Source organism: Amblyraja radiata, chromosome 9 (assembly GCF_010909765.2).
Source record: "Amblyraja radiata isolate CabotCenter1 chromosome 9, sAmbRad1.1.pri, whole genome shotgun sequence".
Taxonomy (NCBI): domain Eukaryota; kingdom Metazoa; phylum Chordata; class Chondrichthyes; order Rajiformes; family Rajidae; genus Amblyraja; species Amblyraja radiata.
Genome location: NC_045964.1, coordinates 36,242,179 through 36,265,343, shown reverse-complemented (window position 1 = coordinate 36,265,343; position 23,165 = coordinate 36,242,179). Strand labels below are relative to the sequence as shown.

The 23,165-nt window shown below is 39.7% G+C and overlaps 1 protein-coding gene across 2 annotated transcripts in view; it reads left to right on the top strand.

Annotated features, from left to right (window-relative positions):
* The window catches only part of baz1a (bromodomain adjacent to zinc finger domain 1A), a 108,530-nt gene that overhangs the window by 65,145 nt on the left and 20,220 nt on the right, over nt 1-23,165 (top strand). For both annotated transcript variants that reach the window (XM_033027117.1, XM_033027118.1), the window contains exons 21-24: nt 925-1,067; nt 3,711-3,800; nt 19,473-19,720; nt 19,814-20,031. In XM_033027117.1, the coding sequence (XP_032883008.1) occupies nt 925-1,067; nt 3,711-3,800; nt 19,473-19,720; nt 19,814-20,031 (699 nt within the window). The remainder of the gene's footprint in view (nt 1-924; nt 1,068-3,710; nt 3,801-19,472; nt 19,721-19,813; nt 20,032-23,165) is intronic.

The window sequence follows — 23,165 nt, the reverse complement described above, 5'->3', positions numbered from 1 at the left end:
TGGTTCTTCATTCTGGGGTATTGTGTGTAGGTTGATGATTTAAAAAAAAATTTAATCCATTTTAAAATAAGGTTGCAACATAACAGAATGTGGAAAAAGTGAAGGGGTCTGAATAGTTACTGAATGCACTGTACCTGTCTACAGGTTCCTCTGCAGCTCATTCCAAATATCCAATGCCCTATGTGGAGAAAATTACCCGGCAGGTCCCCTTTAAATTGTTCTTCTCTCACCTTAAATGTATACCTTCCAGTATTTGATTTTGCTTTTCTCCTCTCTGGAAGAACAAAACTGCATATTCATCTTATCTTTGTCCATCGTGCTTTTACATACCCCTAAGGTCCATCCTTCAACTGCCTATGCTCCAGGGATAAAAGTCTCAGACAACCCAACCTCTCATTATAACTCATACCAACCAGTCCCAGTGGCATCATTGTGAATCTTTTCTGTACTCTTCAATTTAATGACATTCTTCCCCTCACTGGGTGATCTGAACTGCATGCCATACTCCGAGTGTGATCTAACCAATGACCTGTACAATTACAACATGACGTCCCAACTTCAATGCTGCTGCCCTGACTGATGAAGGAAAACATGCCAAATGTTGCCTTCACCGCAATAGTGTTGCCTCTTTCAGGGAGCTAAGTACATGTAGCCTTCGGTCTCTGTTATACAACACTCTCCACGGTCCTAACATTTTATCCTGCAATAAAATTGGAGTCTTAACTGTGATCACTCCCAATAGGCAAATAGTCACACCCAGTACTTGTGCAATTAGAGTAGGTCATAGTCAACCGCACAGCATGTTGGAGGGTTTAATGCTATGATGTCAATTCAAATAATTTGCCCAAGGTGCATTGATGGCAAAGTATTTTTGTACTCTATAGCTCTTTAATGTGGCATTGACAGTAATTTTGTTTGTTACAGGCCTTTGGAACCCAAGATTGAAACAAGAAGTTCTACCAGTCCTAATTCTTCCCGACAAGTAATAACTGTGGTGCGCTACCTGGCTGTTGCTTTGTTTCAGTTGGAACAGGGAATTGAGCGCAAATTCCTGAAGCCACCATTGGGTTGGTAATATTTTAATAATTCAATGAACAGATTTAAATTTCAAATCGACTCTTGGGTTAAGTCCTTGTGTTTAACATTAGAAACTATACTTGTATGGAATTGAGAGATTTTCTCAAGACCCCATTGCAATTGCACTTTTTCGCTCGGTTGACCAATAGAATATTCATATATTAATAAAATGGTTTCCAAAGGGTAGCACTTCCTTTTAGATGCTGTCCTTTGGAAGCCAAATAGGAAACCAAGGGTACCTGACCATTTATGGATTGCCAGGATGATGAGATACTTAGAGCTTTGCAGAATATTTACTGGAACTCTGGTTGAATGCTTTAAGTTTATAATATAGGTCCAATTTATCCTGTTGAAAGGGGTTAAATAAACTTTGTAAAATTATTTTATTGGTTACCTTGGTTATTAACTAATAAAAATAAACCAAGAACAGTTTAAAAGTTTGTTTGAAAAATTAGTTTTGGAGTAAGTCATTTTTTTGTATCAGTTGTACAGGGTCTTGGTGAGACCACACCTGGAGTATTGCGACAAGTTTTGGTCTCCAAATCTGAGGAAGGACATTATTGCCATAGAGGGAGTGCAGAGAAGGTTCACCAGACTGATTCCTGGGATGTCAGGACTTTCATATGAAGAAAGACTGGATAGACTCGGCTTATACTCGCTAGAATTTAGGAGATTGAGGGGGGATCTTATAGAAACTTACAAAATTCTTAAGGGGTTGGACAGGCTAGATGCAGGAAGATTGTTCCCGATGTTGGGGAAGTCCAGGATAAGGGGTCACAGCTTAAGGATAAGGGGGAAATCCTTTAAGACCGAGATGAGTAAAACATTTTTCACACAGAGAGTGGTGAATCTCTGGAACTCTGCCACAGAGGGTAGTTGAGGCCAGTTCATTGGCTATATTTAAGAGGGAGTTAGATGTGGCCCTTGTGGCTAAAGGGATCAGGGGGTATGGAGAGAAGGCAGGTACGGGATACTGAGCTGGATGATCAGCCATGATCATATTGAATGGCGGTGCAGGCTCGAAGGGCCGAATGGCCTACTCCTGCACCTATTTTCTATGTATCTATGTAACTTTTGAAGATTAATTTTCTGCTAGTTACCCCAAAACACAAACACAAATTTGATGTTGCCTTACACCAAAGCACTCGCTCTCAACTGCAGTGCTAAAGTTTTCCTGTGCCCTGTTAAAGAAAATTTGAATGGGTTTGCTGCCCTTCCTTAATATGGTGGATCGTGCTTGTGTATCAATTCGGCATTTGTCATTCTATGGCGAGCTTGCTTGAAATAACACTTTTAGCATGTATTATCTTTATAATTGAGGGAAAGAATTAGCCAAAATGATCTAGCTATTGATTTACAAAATGGCAGATGTGCCTTCAAAAATATACCCAGTCAAATAGCAAGGTTCAGAGGGCTTTGAATTATGTTGTGAATGTGATGAAACATCTTACGAACTATGTAAGTCTGTATGCATGTAATTAACATTGTGCAATGCAGTACTTGTCATTGGTATTCCAGCAATGATCAGTGTTTATTACTTTCTCCTCCCACCTTACCAAGCCCCCTCGCCATCTTTGATGTGCTTCTAGTATGCTTTAATGTGATACCAAGGTGCAAATTTAATTTAATGCATTCTAAAAATTATTCTATTTCTAGTATAATGAAAATCAGTTTTAAAATGTTGTTATCTGTGTTTTTGCTCCCTGAAATTAGCATCATGTAGATAGCAGTAAAGAAGGTGCATGGTATGCTTGCCTTCAACGGTCGGAGCATTGAGTGTAATAATCAGGAAGTCATGATGCAGCTTTGTAGGATTTTGGAAAGGTATTGTGTGCCGTTCTGATCACCCCATTACAGGAAGGATGTAGAGGCGTTGGAGAGGGTGCAGAATGAGTTTACTGGGATGCTGCCTGGATTGATTAGCTAAAAGGACAAATTTGGATTGTTTTATCTGGAGTATCGGATGTTGACAGGAGACCAAATAAAAGTATATCAAATTATGAGAGTTAGGGTAGATAGTCAGAACCATTTTCCCATCGTGAAAATGTCTAAGACTAGAGGGCATAGCTTTAATGTGATAGAGAATATGTTTAAGGGGCATGTGCAGTGCAGGCTATTCACACAGTGCCTGGAATGTGCTGCCAAGAGTGGTGGTGGTCGCAGATAAGATAGAGGCAATTAATAAGCTTTTGGAATGACACATGGATATGAAGAGAATGGAGGGGTATGGATCACTTGCATCTTGGGACAATTGGTCTGAAGAAAGGTCCTGACTCGAAATGCCATCTATCTATGTTCCCTAGGAATACTGCCGGACCCGCTGAGTTACTCCAGCATTTTGTGCCTTTTCTTGGTAAACCCGCATGTGCAGTTCCTTTTTTCTGCAGGTTTGTTTAATTTGGCATAGTGTTTGATGCAAACATTGTTGTCCTAAAGTCCTTATTCTGGTGCCGTACTATTCTCTGAAATTTCTAGTTGCATTTTGGATTCGGAGCTCTATAACACAAGATACTTAAGGTTGCCAAAGCAATCAATGAACAGGTTCCTTTGTTGCAGTTTAGCCTTTGAGTTTTATCATTTCAAGTGTTTTAAGTATTGTAAGTTATTAAATTAGAAATGTTTTTGCTTGAAAGGGGACTCGGATGATATAAAAAAAGAACACAAAGACAAGAAGAAGAAAGATGACAAGAAAAAAAGTGACGATCAAGCCAGTGAGAAAGATGGTATGTATTCAGGTCTTCTGAGTCACTTGCAAAGAATGTTTGACATTTTCAGATACAAACATGTTTGTTGGAGACTTGCCACAGTTTTCAAGTATTTAAAAGAATCTAACATATTTGTCTGCTTGCAAACGAAAGTTTAAAGGATATTTATTGGTACCAACTGACATGTGCTTGATGAGGCATATGAGAAATGTTGAGAGTTTAACTGTCGGCATTGACCAATAATTATTCAATGCCAACATTGTTATGCTGATGTATTAATTTATGAGACAAATAAATGATGCAAATTTAGCAAAAAAATTCCTGAGGATTACAAAATATGCTTTCATGTAGATGGTTTGGTTCTACAATGCCCTCCATAATGTTTGGGATAAAGACCCGTCATTTATTTATTTGCCTCTGTTCTCCACAATTTCAGATTTGTAATAGAAAAAAATCGCACATTGTCAGATTTTACTAAAGGCCATTTTTATACATTTTGGTTTCACCATGCAGAAATTACAGCAGTGTTTATACATAGTCCCACCCATTTCAAGGCACCATATGTTTGGGACACAGCAATGTTCTGTAAATGAAAGTAGTAGTATTTTGTTGCTTATCCTTTGCATGGAATGACTGCTTGAAGTCTGCGATTCATGGACATCACCAGTTGTTGGGTGTCTTCTCTAGCGATGCTCTGCCAGGCCTGTATTGCAGCCATCTTTAGCTTGTGCTTGTTTTGGGGGCTAGTCCCCTTCAATTTTCTCTTCAGCATATAAAAGGCTATTGGGTTCAGATCAAATGACTGATCGGGTGATTGACTTGGCCACTCGAGAATTTACCATTTTTTAGCTTTGAAAAACTCCTTTGTTGCTTTAGCAGTATGTTTAGGATCATTGTCTTGCTGGCCGCCGGCCAATGAGTTTTGAGGTATTTGTTTGAACTTGAGCAGAAATTATGTGTTTATACACTTCAGAATTCATTCTGATGTTACCATCAGCATTTGTATCATCAATAAAGATAAGTGAGCCAGTACCTTCAGCAGCCATACTAGCCTAGGCCATAACACCCCCACCACCGTGTTTCACAGATGAGTTGGTATGCTTTGGATCTCGGGCAGTTCCTTCTCTCCTCCATACTTTGCTCTTGCCATCACTCTGATACAATTTAATCTTTGTCTCATCTGTCCCAAGACCTTTTTCCAGAACTGTGGTTGCTCTTTTAAGTACTTATTGGCAAACTGTAACCCGGCCGTCCTATTTATGTGGCTAACCAGTGGTTTGCATCTTGCAGTGTAGTCTCTGTATTTTGGTTCATGAAGTCTTCTGCGGACAGTGGTCATTGACAAATCCACACCTGACTCCTGAAGAGTGTTTCTGATCTGTCGGACAGGTGTTTGGGGATATATTTCTTTATTATAGAGAGAATTCTTCTGTCATCAGCTGGGAGGTCTTCCTTGGCCTACCAGTTCCTTTACGATTAGTAAGCTCACCAGTGCTCGCTTCTTAATGATGTTCCAAACAGTTGATTTTGGTAAGCCTAAGGTTTGGCTGATGTCTCTTAACAGTTTTATTCTTGGTTCTCAGTATCATAATGGCTTCTTTGACTTTCATTGGCACAACTTTGGTCCTCATGTTGATAAACAGCAATAAAAGTTTCCAAAGGTTTAGTTTAGTTTAGAGATACATCGCGGAAACAGGCCCTTCGGCCTACCGGGTCTGCGCCGACCAGCGATCGCCACACATTAACTATCCTACACCCGCTAGGGACAATTTTTACATTTACCAAGCCAATTAACCTACAAACCTGTACGTCTTTGGAGTGTGGGAGGAAACCGAAGATCTCGGAGAAAACCCATGCAGGTCACGGGGAGAACGTGCAAACACCCTACAGACAGCTCCCGTAGACGGGATCGAACCCGGGTCTCCAGCGCTGCATTCGCTGTAAGGCAGCAACTCTACCGCTGCACCATCGTTTTTTTTTTTAATTTTTTTTTTTAATTTGTTTATTTTATTAGAAGTTAATACAATACAAAACAATACAGTGGCACCTAATTTTAGGTGCCAACTATTTCATACCGTAATCCATTCTATGTACAACCTCTAGTTTTATGTTATGAGAAGGAAGTAAGCAAGACAAGAAAAAGAAAACAATAGAAAGGGGAAAGAGTGGAAAAATAGATGGTAGAAAGTAGAAAAATGTGAAGTGTGTATATAAAAAATAAAAAAATAAAATAAAAAAGAAAAGGTGGAAAGTAGAAATAGAAGAGAAGGCCCCTTAAAAGAGAATTTTTCAAATCTATATTCGGAGATGTAGATCTATCCACGTCATGAACTGAAATCAGCAATCCTTATGGTACCGCTGCATCACATGATTCCAAAAAGTCGATGAAAGGAGACCAACTCCTTAAGAATTGGTCATATTTATCTATTAGTCGGAGTCTCATTTCTTCAAGGCGTGCTATGTCCATCATATTCCTAATCCACATTTTAACAGTTGGTATGGCTGTATTTTTCCAAAATTTAAGTATCAATTTCTTTCCAATTATTAACCCATAATTAAAAAAAACTTTTTGGTCTTTATTTAAATTGGTATCTTCTCCTATTATTCCAAATATAATCCATTCCATTTTGGGTTCTATTCTTGACTTGAAGAGCTTTGTAAATATATCAAATATATCACTCCAAAATGTATTCAACTTTGTACATCCTACAAATGAATGTGTTATATTAGCGTTTTGAAACAAACATTTATCGCATCTGGGAGAGACGTTTGGATAAAATTTATTCAACCTCGTTTTTGAATAATATAGTCTATGTAATAATTTGAATTGAATTAAATTATGTCTTGTATTAATAGAACAGTTATGTGTATTCATCAAATACTTTTCCCATCTATCCTTCGAGATCTTTATCATTAGCTCATGTTCCCAATCTTCCCTTAGTGCTTCTGTTGAGGGTGATTCTCTATATAATATATTATTATAAAAGTATGATATTAATTTTGTGAATCAGCCTTAATATTCATTGCTTCTTCTAAAGGGTCTAAAAATATAGTTTGAAATCTATGTGTATATTTCTTCATAAAGTCACATACCTGTATATATTTAAAATATTGATTATCCTTCAATTTAAATTTTAATTTTAATTGTTGAAATGATAACAGTTTACCCAATTCATACATATCCCCTACTTTCCTAATCCCCAGTCTATCCCATTGTTGATATGTGTTGTCGATGAGAGAAGGTTTGAATGCGGGGTTGTTCAATAGTGGGGTTAGTACTGATAAATTATTTAATTTCAAGGATACTTTTATTTGTTTCCAAATTCTTATTATATTGTGAATAATTGGGTTCTCCTTATATATTATACTATTCAATTTTATCGGTGAGAGCAGGATTGTTCCTATATCGTGCGGATAGCACTCCTCTTTCTCCATTCTTATCCACCCCAACTGCTGAGTGGAACTATCCAGCCAGTACATTATGTTCTTAATATGCACTGCCCAGTAGTAATACATAAAGTTAGGTAATGATAAACCCCCAACTTCTTCAGATTTGCACAAATGCTTTCGTTGAATTCTATGTGTTCTGTAATCCCAGATAAAATTAGTGATAGTGGAATCTAGTTTTTTGAAAAAATATTTTGGAATATATATTGGGATCGCTTGAAACAAATATATTAATTGTGGTAAGAAAGTCATTTTTATAGCGTTAACTAATTCTTATAATATATTTTTTTATTAAAGGTAATCAATTACAATGCTTCAAACAACTTTATATCAAATTAATTCAATTTGCATTAAGTAAAACACTAGTAATACTTATCTACTATTTTTTTAGAAATAATGATAGAGAAAGAATAGAACAGTTATAAATCATTAAGAGAGTGATTAAATAATAATTTGATTATATATAAGAAAGAAAAGAGAAACGAAAAAAAAAATAAAAAAAATTGAGTAACCACAATATGTATTATTAATAACACTACTACAAGTGATAGTATCAATAAAGACATATATGTTAATTCCAATATAAAAATGAATTATTCTCACCAAATCCCGCAGGGTGCACGCCGAGCTGTGTTGCCAAGAACAGCTACTTCTCTAAATACTGTATATATGGAGACCATATCTGTTCAAAAGAATTATACTTGTCCAATAGGACAAATCTAATTCTTTCCAGATGTAACGTCTCCATCATCTCTGTTGCCCACATTTTGGTTGTGGGGGATAATGTTCCCTTCCAAAATTTCAATATGATTTTTTTCCCAATTATCAAACAGTAATCAAAGAAATTTCTTTGATTTACTGTAAGTGATGGATGTAAATCCGGAATTCCAAATATTATTAGCTTTGGGTTAGGGTCCAATTTAACTTTGATGACTTCAGAAATAACTTTAAAAATTTCTGTCCAGTAATAATTCAATTTAGGACATGTAACGAAACTATGTATTAAATTTGCCTCTGCTTTCTTGCACTTATCACAAATAGCGGAGAGATTCGGAAAAATACTATTTAATTTAGTTTTCGAATAATGTAACCTATATAATACTTTAAATTGTATCAGTATATGTCTGGCGTTTAATGAACACCGGTGTATTCGTTGTAGACTTTCTTCCCAGTTTTCTTTTGTTATAGCCAATCCCATTTCATTTTCCCATGCTTGACGATATATTTCCGTTATTGGATTCTCCTTATCCAAAATGATGTTATATATATAGGCTATTAATTTTTCTGTATTTGGATGTAAATTAAACAGTTCGTCTAACAATCCTGCTTCTTTATTTTTATAATCTTGTGTATTGGATTTAATATAATCTCTAATTTGTAAATACCTAAACAAATGTTGTGGAGACAATCCATAAATATCTTGTAACTCCTGGAATAAAAGAAATTTTCCTTTTCTATAAAGGTGTTCTATCCTTGTAATTCCTAAATCATCCCATTGTTTAAACCCCCCATCTAATATAGCAGGTTTAAACGATGGATTATTCATAATTGGTAATCTAAATGAGAGATTATCCAAATGTAGAGTCTTAACTATTTGTTTCCAAATACGTCTATTATTATATATTATTAGGTTGTCTTTATAATTTTTTTTTGTACTTCCGTTGGTGCAAAAATTATCGAACCTACATTGAAAGGTAGACAGTCTTCCTTTTCTATATTTAACCATGTCGGTTCATGATCCATATTTACCCACCAGAAATTCATATTCTTAATCTGAACAGCCCAGAAATAATATAAAAAGTTTGGAAGTGCTAATCCTCCATTTATCTTAGCTTTGCATAGATGTTTTTTATTTATTCTGTGATTTTTATAATCCCAAATAAAACTATTAACAATATTATCAATTTTAAAAAAAAAGTTTTCGGAAGAAAAAAAGGAATAGCCTGAAACAAATATAACAACTGCGGTAGAAATACCATCTTTATGGCACTTATTCTACCAATCATGGATATAGGAAGTGTTTTCCAATATAAAATATTTTTTCTAAGTTTATCTAATAGTTGAGGATAGTTGGATTTTATTAATGAGTTATGAGTTTTAGTTACGTTAATCCCTAAATATTTAAGTTTGTCTGTAACTACTTTTAATGGGTATTGTTGTAATGTATTTAGATTTATTCCTGTTATTGGCATAATCTCGCTTTTATCCCAATTAATCCTATACCCAGAAAATGCACCAAACTTAGTTATAATGTTTAGCAGGTTGGGAATACTAATTTCCGGTTTTGTAATATAAATCAAAACATCATCTGCATATAAAGAAATTTTATTAATTGTTGTATCAGTATTATAGCCATATATTTCAGGTTCAGATCTAATTTTTTCCGCCAATGGTTCTATCACCAATGCGAACAATAAGGGTGATAACGGACATCCCTGTCTGCATCCCCTAGAGAGTTTGAATTTGGCTGATAAAATTTGGTTAGTCAAAATTCTTGCAATAGGATTCGAGTATAAAATTCTTACCCATTTACAAAATCTATCCCCCAATTGAAACTTTTCCATTATATTAAATAAATACATCCATTCCACCTGATCAAACGCTTTTTCTGCATCTAGTGATATAACCGCTAGTTCCGTATCTCGTATTCTTTTTGAATATATAATATTAAACAAACGTCTGAGATTATGGGATGAGTAACGTTTTGGGATAAAACCTGTTTGATCATAATGTATTAATTTAGAGATCACTAAACTTAATCTCCTAGATAAGACCTTAGTTAATATTTTTTGGTCTGTATTTAAAAGGGCAATCGCTCTATATGATCCAGGATCTTCCAAATCCTTATCTACTTTAGGGATGAGTGTAATTGTGGATTCATTTAAAGATTCTGGTAATTTTCCTTGGTCATATGCATATCTATACATTATTTGTAATCTTGGGAAATCAGATCTTGAAATTTTTTATAAAATTCTGCACTCAGGCCATCTGGGCCCGCTGCTTTTCCGTTCTTTAGCGAACTAATTGATTCTATAATGTCTTTTACTGTTATTTCAGCATTTAACAATTCTCTACCTTCCTGATCTAAGCTATTGATTTGACATTCTTGTAAAAATATTTCCATACTATCTGTTTGTCCTGTTAGTTTTGACGAATAAAGATTTTTATAATATTGTAAAAATCTATCATTAATATCTTTTGGAGTAATCAGTATATTTCCATACTCAGATCTAATTCCGTGTATCATCTTCTCATCTTCTAATTTTCTAAGCTGTCGTGCTAGTAATTTTTGTGGCTTATCTCCAAATTCAAAATACACTTGCTTAGTTTGTTGAAAAAGTTTAATCACTTGATTAGAATATATTTTATTTAATCTATATTTTACTGATGCAATTTTATTACTTAACTCTTTGGAAGGCTGTTTTATATTTTCATTATCTAGACGTTTTATCTCATTTTCTAAATTTTGTTCTATTTTTCGATTTTCTTTATTGAGATGTGCTTGTGCGGATATTATTGCGCCACGCATGAATGCCTTAAATGTGTCCCAAAATAGTGATGGGAGAAGTTTCAGGATTATCATTAGTTTCAAAAAATAATTTAATCTGATCCATCACATATTTACAACAGTCATTGTCCTTTAATATCTGAGGGTTAAATCTCCAGGTAGTAGTTTTATTAGATATATCTTTTAATTTTATCTTAAATGTTAATGGCGCATGATCCGAGATGATAATATTATGATATTTTGCATCATACGTAAAAGGAAGTAATTTAGAATCTATTAAAAAATAATCTATCCTCGAATAGGTTCCATGTACGGGCGAGAAAAAAGAATATTCTCGTCCGGATGGATTATCTAACCTCCAGATGTCTTTAATATTAGATGTATTGATAAAAGCATTTATGAATTTACTTGATTTCGAGGCAGCTTTCCTTTTTGCAGATGATCTATCTAGATAGTTATCTAAAGTACAATTTAAATCACCTCCAATTATTAAATTGTGTTGAGTGGATATAGGAATATTATTAAATATTTTCTTAAAAAATAGTGGATTATCAAAATTAGGGGCATATATATTCATTAAAATTACCTTTTTTGAATATAATTCCCCTGTAATTATTACATATCTGCCTTCTTTATCCTCTATAATAGAACTTTGTATGAAAGGTATACCTTTGCGAATAATTATTGCAACTCCTCTAGATTTATGAATAAATGTAGAATGATACACCTTAGAAATCCATTTAGCTGTTAATCTATGTTGAGCATCTTTTTTAAGATGAGTCTCTTGAAGGAAAATGACATCTGTCTTCAATCTGTTCAACTGAGCTAACACCTTTCCCCTTTTAATTGGTTCATTAATTCCTTTTACATTCCAACTGCAGAAGGTTACTCCATCACCCCCAGTCTTCACCTTTATATCATGCATTTTACTATTAGGGCGGCTTTTTTTGGAGTAGCCTTCTTGACTCCCCCAGCTCCCCGTTGCACCCGGACATCAATCCAATGAGAATTTCTATCCACCTTAATCCGCATCTATGTCTTCTTAAACTAAATACACAATATCCTTCACATCTACATTCAAATAATATATAATATAAGATCAATAAAAAACAAAACAATAAGAAATATCAATAATAAAAAAAAAGTAAAGGGTGTTAATAGGGTGCTCAGAAAAAAAAAGAAACTACACTTGTATAGTGTGTAGTATGTGAAGGTGAAAGCCACACTAACGTGGCCATTAATCTAAAGACTTCCGTTTTTTTAATTAAAAAAAAAGATGTTAATTATACCAGCTCCTATCTCAAATGCTATATATATTGGGGTGGGGTACTAACTTTATATACTTAGTACTTAGTAATTATTTCTATTATTCATATTACTATTTGCTAATTACTAATATCAATTATATTTAATACTATAATATGTAATACTATTATCATGGAATAATTAAATATTTTCTAATAATTAATACAGAACTACTACTAAATGCCCATTATTCCACTTCCTTCTAAGTGAGTATTTCATAACCACAGGTCGATGATAAAAGTTCAGTCCTCTCCTTCTCCCTCGGGTTCTTCCTCCGCATCTTCTCTCTCTTCATCTTCTGGCTTCTGCTGTATGCCTCGGGCGAATTTCAATGCTTCAGTATGCTTAACGAAACGATATTCCTTGTCATCATAAGTTACTCTCAGTATTGCTGGGTACATCAAGCCATATCTCAGATTCTTAGTATTCTGTAAATTCCTCAGGATACCTTTTGTTTCTTTAAATAGTGCTCTTTTCTTGGCCACTTCTGCTGGGAAGTCTCTAAAAATACTGATGTTGTCTCCCTCGTATTTCAGGTTTCTCTTTTTTATTATTATCTTCATCATTTCTTCGAAGACATGGTCAAAGGCCACTTTTACAATCATTTGTCTGGGCGATGAACCTATCCCAGGGGCCCGTCTTAGAGCCCTATGTGCACGGCTCAACAGGGGTTCATGATCCAAATTCAGAATATCCATTAAAAGTTTTGCAACAAATTTTCGAGGATCTTGACTCCCCTCACGACCTTCGCTCAGACCAACTATACGCAAATTTTTACGGCGTTGGCGTCCCTCCAGATCAATACATTTCTCGTTTGTTTTACGTAATAATTCTAAGAGGCGTTTGTTCTCGGCACGGAGTTTTTTCGGTCTCCTTAGTATTCACTTCAGCAATTTTAGTTAGCTCTTTAATTGCTTCGCCTTGTTAGTCTAGCGAAATTATAGTAGGATCTATCTTGTCATCCAGCTTTCTTTCCATCCCAGCAGCTATATCCTTTACATCCTCAAATTGAGTTTGTAACTCGGCATTAGCCTTTTCCTTCCACTCATCCATCATACTTTTTACCGTCGTTATAACTTGTTTTATTAAGTCTTCTTTATCTTCTTTATTTTTCTCGTGAGACACCAGCATATCCGCTTTTAAACTTTTTATCTCCTCCATATACTCCTTCCTCTGCTTCTTTATCTCTTCCATATACTCCTTCCTCTGCTTCTTTATCTCACCTAGAATGGTAGTCTTAAGTTCCTCCATTTCAGCTTTCCTCTGTGAGACATCTTCTTGAGAAGCAGCAGCTGCACTCGAGCTGAGGCCAGTTTCCTTTCTCGTAGATTTTTTTCCAGTGGTGGGGGTGGGGGAGCGCTGGGTCATAATTTCTTCTTAAAATCGCGCGCCTGATGACGTCACGCACCTTTTAAACGCTGCCGGAGCCGTTCGCAATCGATCTCCTGTGGTAAGTGCGTTTGTTTGACCCTTTTACCCCCGTTTTAAATTCAGTTTTTTACGGAGCTGTAATGGCGCGATTCCACTCACATCGTGGCGCCAACCGGAAGTCTCTGTTGCAATTTTGAAGGGGAATTTTAGTAAATGTCTCGAATCCTGTGGTTTTAAAGACATAATTTTGCTTTGATTCCAATTTATTCTATATCCTGAAAAAGAGCCGAATTCCTCAATTAGTGTTAATAAGGTGGGTATACTCGTTTGTGTATTAGTAATATATAAAAGAATATCATCAGCATATAATGAAATTTTATTCTTTGAATCCTTAGTGTTATATCTGTGAATATTCGGGTGATTTCTAATCCTTTCGGCCAACGGTTCTATCATAAGGGCAAATAGCAATGGTGATAAGGCACACCCTTGCCTATTACCCCTTGATAAGTAAAATTTTGGAGATAGCGTATTGTTAGTTAATATTCTTGCCGTAGGTCTATCGTAAAGTAGTTTAACCCATCTAATAAAATTCTCTCCCATATTGAATTTTTGGAGTACCTTGTATAAATACTGCCATTCTACTTGATCAAATGCCTTCTCTGTATCCAGCGTGACAACTGAAATATCTTCATTGTCCTCATTATGAGAGTACATTATATTGAAAAGCCTTCTCAAATTATTAAATGATTGTCTTTTGGGTATAAATCCCGTTTGATCCGTATTTATTAAATTGTTAATATAATTATTTAGCCTTCTAGCTAGAATCTTTGCTAAAATTTTCTGATCCGTATTTAGTAGTGAAATAGCTCTATAAGAACCCGGTTCATCTAAATCTTTATCTTTTTTTGGTATAAGTGTTATTGTTGCTTCTGCTAGGGTTTCTGGTAGTTTATTTTCGGTATAAGCCTGCGTGTATAAATTGAATAATCTTGGTATAATTACCGCTGCACCATCGTGATGGAAAGACTGGAGGAAAGACTCAATTCTGAGAGCTCTCTTGTACCTGCATGAAGGAGGCAATTAAACACACCTGAGCAATTACAAACATTTGTGAAGCCATGTGTCCAAAACATTATGGTGCCCTGAAATGTAGTAAGTATAAACGGACTAAGTGTAAACACTGCTGTAATTTCTACGTGGTGAAACCAAAATGTATAAAAATTGCCTTTATTAAGATCTGACAATATGCACTTTAACCACATGTGATTTTTTTTTTTCTATTACGAATCTTAAATTGTGGAGTACAGAGGCAAATAAATAAATGATGGGTCTTTGTCCCAAACATTGTGGAGGACACTGTATATTACAAATTTTGAATCATAAAATGAACTAAATCATGCAGATTTGTATTTGTCACTCCGCGGCATCTCTGCTTCACAGGAAACAATACTAGCCTGCCCTGTCTCTCCGCAGAAGTGAAACTTTTGACCATAGGCTATATCCTGATGCATTTCCTCTGTGTGCTCTCTAGTGCAAAAGCATTTTTCTATTGTGTTCTGACCAGAGGTGCGCAAGATACTCCAGCCATGGCATAACCAATGCTTTATAGGCTTACACCATAACCTTACTGCTTTTGTATTCTGTACAATGCCTGATGAAAGCCAGTATCCTCTATACTGCTTTCATGTTATCTACCAATGTGGATATCTTCAGCAATCTTAACTTGTACACCAAGATCCCTCTGGTTGTCAGTACTCCCTCGAGTCCTACTGTTCATGGTCTACCCTTATTAGACCTCCCAAAGTGCATCACCGTGCACTTGTCAGGATTAACTTCCTATCCAACACTGATCCCTGTAATACACAGCATTTCATTCACAAATATAACTGCACCATTGTCCTTTTTTTTTTTTTTTATCACTTGGGCAATTTTGAATCCTATTTGCTAAATTCCTTTGGCTTCTAACTCTTTCCATGTGGAAACTACTCAAAGGTCTTACTGAAGTCCGTATAGATTAAATTAACTACCTTGTCCTCTTCAAAAAGAACATTCAATTTGACCCTAACATCTACATTGTTAAGTATGTTTAGATCTTGTGTTTGAATATAATCTTGTTCCTTTACACTGATGAACAAAAGCCCACTGTCTTGGCTTTAGCCTTTCTTGATAGGACATTAATTCCATTGATTCATTCCTGCATTGTGCAGTATAGATCTGCACCACATCTGCTCCCAAAATTAGGTTTTCCATTCTTGGACATCCGAGATGTCCCCTTTCTTTAGAAAATGTGGATTCCCCCCCCCCCCCCCCCCCCCCCCCGCAGTCATAATTGGGTCTCTAACCCTGGCATTCTATATCCCATTCCTTCTCTCCAGAGATGCTGCCAATCCCACTTAGTTACTCCAGCATTTTATGTCTATCTTTGATTTAAACCAGCAACTTCAGTTCTTCCCTACACGTTTTTGTCTACTCCACTGCAAAATCTCCTCAAGGTATGTCTACTTTGAAGAAATTCTTCTTCTCTCTGACGAGAGTTCGGTAACATCCTCTCTCACTGCTCCCCCTCTGATTCCTCCTGCTAACCCTTGCTTTCCCTCTCCATCCCCTCCCCCTTCCCAGTTCTCTGACCAGTCTTACTGTCTCCGACTACATTTTATCTTGGAACCGCCCACACCCCTGACATCAGTCTGAAAAAGGGTCTTGACCCGAAATATCACCATTATCCTTCTCTCCAGAGATGCTGCCTGTCCCACTGAGTTACTCCAGCATTTTGTGTATCTTCGATTTAAACCGGCATCTGCAGTTCTTTCCTACACATTTTGTCCTAGTCCTCTTCTCTTCAAGCTTCTTCACCAACAATCACTGAAGAAGGGTCCCGACCTGAAAAGTCACCTATCCTTGTCATCAAAAGATACTGCATGACCTGCTGAGTTACTCCAGCACTTTGTCTTTGTTGCATAGATTAGTCCTGTTCCTTCATGAATTTTTCCAATAATGATCCTACCACCGATGCTAAATTAACATACTTATTTATCCCTCCTATCACTGAATAAAGATACCCCATTTCTTGTTCTCCAGTCATCTGGCACCTCTCCTGTAGCCAGCAAATATTTAACAAAATCCATCTCGGCACCATCAGTCTCCTTAATTGCCTCCCCTTGCATTCCTCGGATTATCCAACATTTAAGGCCTGGAGATGCTTGATGTTTCCTCCTTTGCAGTGCTAACATGTAAGATTTTACCAATTTCTCTTCCCCACACCCACTTTTCCAGTTAAAAGTGACCTATGTAGAATATTAGTCGGCTTATTGAATAAGATTTTACCTTGGTTGTCTGACTTTACATCCAAATTGCGACTTCAATCTTTAATGGTGCCCATTCTTCCCCTACTTCTTCTTGCCCTTTAATGTATTTCAAAAGCTTTGAGATTGTCCTTATTTTCTGCCTACGAGTGATATTTCATGTCCCCTCTGTTTCTTCCTGGTCTCTTTAAGCATATCCCTAACTTACTGTACTCCTGAAGGCTTTCCTTGTTTCCAGTTCATCTACTTGCTTTTTTCTTTGTTCAGTCTTTGAGTTCCCTTGACATCCAGTGTTCTCTGAACTTCTTGTAATTTTCTTTCACCCTTCTGGGATCAAAATATGCCTGAACTCTCACTATTTCATAATTAAATCCAAGATCTTAATTTCTGGACCATTCTTACCACCTGCCCAACTACATTAATTAAGAATAACCCCAGTACTACCACTTGTCAAACTATTGACAAAAAACACTTTTGGATGCACTTTATAAATTCCACCCTCTCAGCCTTTCACATTAAATTATCTCAATTAACAATCATCAAATCTCCAATTAATATAACGGTCACCTTTGAATTGCGTACACATTTGAGCCTCTGTGTCTCATGCTGCCTTTTAGGAGTGAAACCTGTATTATACCTCCAGCAAACTTAGTTTGCTAATTGACTGTATTCTGCAACTATCTTGTATGCCATTTGTGGCATGTGTATGTGTTGGAAGAGTGGGTGACGAGGGTCATCCTCTTGGTGCGTTTCACTTTTGAGGATACTCTTCTGATTGAAGGGGTTGCAATACCATACAGCAGGTACAGTTCGTCAACTTGTGTCGGTTTGAGGCAACCAGAGATGGTTCTGCATGCTGCGGTTAGCACCGGATCCAACTTCTTGGCGTGTGAAGAATGCCTCCAGACTGGGCAGGCATATTCGGCTGCTGAATAGCATAGTGCAAGGGCAGTACTCCGGATTGTTCCTGGATCTGATCCCCATTTAAAGTTGGCCAGCTTTCTCAGGATGTTGTTTCTGGCTCCTGTCTTTGCTTTCGTCTTGATAACATGGTCTTTGTAGCTTAGTACAAAGGTCCAGAGTAACTCCTCGGTATATGGGTTTGGCTGAGTAGGCTAGACTCTTCCCATACCAATGAACAGTTAATCTGCGGTTCGCATCACGGTTCTTGAGGTGGAAGGCGCTAATTTGTGTTTTGTCCGGGTTTGCCCGTAAATGATTTAGGGCATAGTAGTTGGTAAGGGCGTCTTAACGCTTCAGTGAGGGACTGACACTGAGATGCGATACAGAGGTCATCAGCATACAGGAAGCTCCTGGTACTTGGGTGGATGGGTTGGTCGTTAGTGTAAATGTTGAAAAGCAGAGGGGCAAGAACACTGCCTTGAGGAAGCCCATTCTTTTGTCTGCGCCATCTGCTGCGATCACCCCTGAGGTCTACAAAGAAGCGTCTATTCTCCAGCATGTTTTTGATCAGAGCTGTCAGATTTGCATCTTTTGTGATCTTGGATAGCTTTTGCACAAGTATTCGATGGTTGACTGTATCATAAGCCGCTGACAGGTCTACAAAAGCGGCACCAGTAATAAGCTCTTTCTCGTCTCCATCCTCAACAAATTGGGTCAGATTCAGGAGCTGGCTTGTGCAAGGTTTCCCAGGTCCGAATCCTGCTTTTTCAGGAATAAGCTGATGGTCTGTGATGGGGCCCAGGTGATTCAAGATTGGCCTCTCAAATAATTTGTATGTATGACAGAGCAGGGGAGATGGGTCGGAAGTTCTTGGGGTCGACTGGATCTTTTCCAGGCTTCAGTATAGCCACTATAATAGACCAAGAGGCCACTGTTTGGCGGCTGGTCCTATGTGTTAGACTTGTTCACATAGAATATCATCGTCCAGTTGCTTCGTTGTTCTTCATTACTTTGATGCCAAGGAGGAGTAGGGAGATTGGTAGATGGAATACAGCATAGCAAAGTGTACGGTCATTTACATTAGTTGAAGGAATAAAGGTGTAGAAGTGTTTAGAAGGAGGAGGGTGGATCTCATTAAAACCCACCAGTTAAGGAAAGGTCGTGGATGTGGAGAGTGTGTTTCCAGTAATGGGAGAGTCTAGGACCAAAGGGCACTGCTTCAGAATCAAAGGAAGTACCTTTAGAATGGAGATGAGGTATTTCTTTAGCCAGAGAGTGGTGAATCTGTGGAATTCATTGCCAAAGATGGCAGTGGAGACTTGAGTCATTGGGTATTTTTAAAACTGATTGATTTGTTTTTGATTAGTAAGAGCATCAAAGATTACAGGGAGAAGGCAGGAGAATGTTGAGAGGGAAAAATAGATCAGTCATAATCGAATGTCGGAGCAGACCCGATGGGCCCAAATGGCTTCATTCTGCTCCTACGTCTTATGTATTAAAATAAGGCTTGTTTCTGTTAATTATTGGTAAATTAAGAATCCAATGAAAAGTCTTAATGTAAGTACAGAATTTTGATATGTATAATTTGTACACCATTCTGATTTCGGGATATATCGCTCATGATTGCTGGATTTAAATCCAGGATTCATTACTGAGCAACAGTGAGGACTGCAGCTGTTCAACATGTTTCACAATCACTACATCAGGTGGTTGGAGGATAGACAATAAATACTGGCCTTGCTCGCATCACAGTGCTGTTTCTTATCCCAACTCTGAAAACTTGTCAATGTAATCTGTTATAAAATGTTGGTGATTAAGAGATCTAATTTACCATTTTTAATTCTTGTATTTTAGATGCTAGCGATGGTGGGAAAATACAGAAGACATTATTAGATCGCTGGAGAGAATCTCTTCTGGCATGTACCAGTTTAGCTCAGGTTTTCCTTCATCTCTCTACACTGGATCGTAGCATTACATGGGCCAAATCTTTACTGAATGCTCGCTGTAAGATCTGTCATAAAAAGGGAGATGCAGAGAACATGCTCCTGTGTGATGGCTGTGATAGGGGGCATCATACATATTGCTTGAGACCAAAAGTCAAGGTTTGTTCTTTGTACTTTAAAAACAAAAAAACAGTATATCTATTTTCCACCATTTTCAAATTAAAATTCTTTAACATGGCCAATTTATCTTAGATCATTCCAGATGATGATTGGTTCTGCCCTGAATGCAGGCCAAAGCAGCGGTTCCGCCGTACAGTGGCCAGGCAGAGGCCCTCACTGGAGAGTGAAGAGGAAGAGGAAGAGGAGGATTGGGCTGAACTGAACAAGATGATGGAAATGCAGAGTGAAGATGATGAAAATGAAGCAACGGAAGAGAATGAAACTGAGGAAGAAATTGAAATGGAGAATAGGTATTTTTAGTTACTGAGTTTAAAAACTTTTTTTTTGGTTACAATCCTATTGTTGGCTTTTGGTGCAGTTATCAATGTTGTTTGTTAACTGTGTAGGGTTTCTGTGCTCCCTGTGACCATGTTGGATTTATCTGGGTGCTCAGATTTACTCCTGAAGAACAGCTGACTGGTAGGTTAAGTGGTCATTAAGTTACCCCGAAGTGAGTGAGAGTAGAACCAGTGTAGAACCAGTCTTGTGTAGTGGAGCAGTGAAGAATTAATGGGCATGTGGAAGAACAGAGGGATAGGATTGGTTCTGAGCGTGGTGTTAAGATTAAGAACGTACTGAAATCCAATGTTGTTTACAGTTATCAACATTACTCTTTTGATCCCCATATAGCAACACCACATTTAATTGCATTAGACCATGTACACTTTCAGTGATCTTGTCAGCGGTGCTGTTAAAGTGATGATCAGCATTTCTGTTTAAAAAGTGCAGTGTTGAATAAGCTTCATCCTCTTATTTCCTGATGTCAGAAAAGGACACCACTCAGCACATCAGAGCCAGACCTTGTGAGAATGATTATTCCTCTCTCCAAGCGTTCTGCAACACCCACTCTTACTGGACCATGTTTTAACCAGGATGTGCTATTGCAGCCACGTGTGTATCCTTGGCATTTGCCTGTGCCTCCATCTTGTATCTCATAGCTGCCAACTCCAGTTCCAGAACTCCCGGTTCAAACCCAACCCACATTTCGGGTACCAGCTGTCAATCCACCGCTTCTCACAAAGCCATGCACAGGCATCAGCAAGCCCTCGCTCTGACTCTCCCGCAGCTCCAGTATTTGAAGCAGTCCGAAGGATCTGAACCCAAAACATCACCCATCCCTTTTCTCCAGAGATGTTGCCTGACCTGCTGAGTTAATCCAGAACTTTGTGTCTATCTTTCATCAAAAATAAATGGGTCTGGGGTCATTTCTCTGTTCCAAACTGTTGAGAGATGATTGTGTATTTTTTGTTTACCATATGCCAGTCAACCTAGACTATTGTTCAGTGAGTGGTGGAGACCTAGAACTCTGTCTGATATGATATGAGATTTTAAGAGTAGGCCATAAAACTATTTCCATTGGTTGGGGATCTCTTACAGGATAAATGTGTGACCTTTCAGGAATGGTTAGAAATTACAGTAAAGGGGCTGCCCCACTGCGGCGACCTAATCTGCGAGTTTAGAAGAGTTTGCCCTCGACTCAAACTCACAGCATGGTCGACATGTGGTCCTAGGAGGTCCTATGAGGTCACTGGAACTCTCTTTCATGCTCAAGGGAAATTCCCGCATATTCGCGGCCTCAGCTAGGTCGCGGAAGATTTTTCAGCATTTTGAAAAATTTTCCGCGAGTAAAATTTGGTCGGCATGGTTCTTTTTAACTCGTAGAGCAGTGGAGTGGAATCGCTATTTAGTTACAGGCAGTCGACGGCAGCTGCAGACAATCTTCTTCGCTGGCCAGATATTTTGATTGGCTCATTGGAGTTTTCAGGACCCAGGAAAACCGACCGGTAGGTAAAATGCCAGCTAAACTTTATTATACTTCTTAAAACTGTCTCCACTCCATCCTCCCCGCCTTCTCTCCCTCCCCGCCTTCTCTCCCTCCCCGCCTTCTCTCCCTCCCCCCCTTCTCTCCCACCCCCCTTCTCTCCCACCCCCCTTCTCTCCCACCCCCCTTCTCTCCTCACCCCCCTTCTCTCCCACCCCCTTCTCTCCACCCCCCTTCTCTCCCACCCCTTCTCTCCCCCCCCTTCTCTCCCACCCCCCTTCTCTCCCACCCCCCTTCTCTCCCCCCCCTTCTCTCCCCCCCCTTCTCTCCCCCCCCCTTCTCTCCCCCCCCGCCTTCTCTCCCCCCCCGCCTTCTCCCCCCCCCCGCCTTCTCTCCCCCCCCGCCTTCTCTCCCCCCCCGCCTTCTCTCCCCCCCCGCCTTCTCCCCCCCCCGCCTTCTCTCCCCCCCCCGCCTTCTCTCCCCCCCCGCCTTCTCTCCCCCCCGCTTCTCTCTCCCCCCCCGCCTTCTCTCCCCCCCCTCCTTCTCTCCCCCCCCCCTCCTTCTCTCCCCCCCGCCTTCTCTCCCCCCCCGCCTTCTCTCCCCCCCCCCCCCCTTCTCTCCCCCCCCCTCCTTCTCTTCCCCCCCCCTCCTTCTCTCCTCTCTCCCCCCCCTCCCTTCTGTCCCCCCCCGCTTCTCTCCCCCCCCTCCTTCTCTCCCCCCCCTCCTTTCTCTCCTCCCCCCCCCCTTCTCTCCCCCCCCCCTTCTCTCCCCCCCCCTTCTCTCCCCCCCCTTCTCTCCCCCTTCTCTCCCCCCCCTTCTCTCCCCTCTCCCCCCCTTCTCTCCCCCCCTTCTCTCCCCCCCTTCTCTCCCCCCCCCTCTCTCTCTCCCTCGCCCCCTTCCTCTCTCCCCCCCTTCTCTCCCCCCCCTTCTCTCCCCCCCCTTCTCTCCCCCCCTTCTCTGCCCCCCCCTTCTCTCCCCCCCCTTCTCTCCCCCCCCCTTCTCTTCCCCCCCTCTCTCCGCCCCCCTTCTCTCCCCCCCTTCTCTTTCTCTCCCCCCTTCTCTCTCTCCCGCCCCCCCCCTTCTCTCCCCCCCCCTTCTCTCCCCCCCCTTCTCTCCCCCCGCCCTTCTCTCCCCCCCCCCTTCTCTCGCCTCCCCCCCCTTCCTCTCTCCCCTCCCCCCCTTCTCTCCCTCCCCCCCCCCTTCCCCCCTCCTCCCCCTTCTCTTCTCTCTTCCCCCCCCCCTTCTCTCCCTCCCCCCCCCTTCCCTCTCTCCTCCCCTTTCCCTCTCTCTCCCCCTTCCCTCTCTCTCCCCCCCCTTCCCTCTCCCCCCCCCTTCTCCTCCTCTCTCCCCCCCCTTCTCTCTGGCTCTCCCGCCCCCTTCTCTCTCCCCCCCCCTTCTCTCTCTCCCTCCCCCCTCTCTCCCCCCCTCCACCGCCTTCTCTCCCTCCCCGCCTTCTCTCTCCTCCCGCCTTCTTCTCCCTCCCCCCCCCCCTTCTCTCCCTCCCCGCCTTCTCTCCCTCCCCCGCCTTCTCCTCCCTCCCGCCTTCTCTCCCCCCCCCTTCTCTCTCCCCCCTTCTCTCTCCCCCCCTTCTCTCGCCCCCCCGTCTCTCTCCCCCCCTTCTCT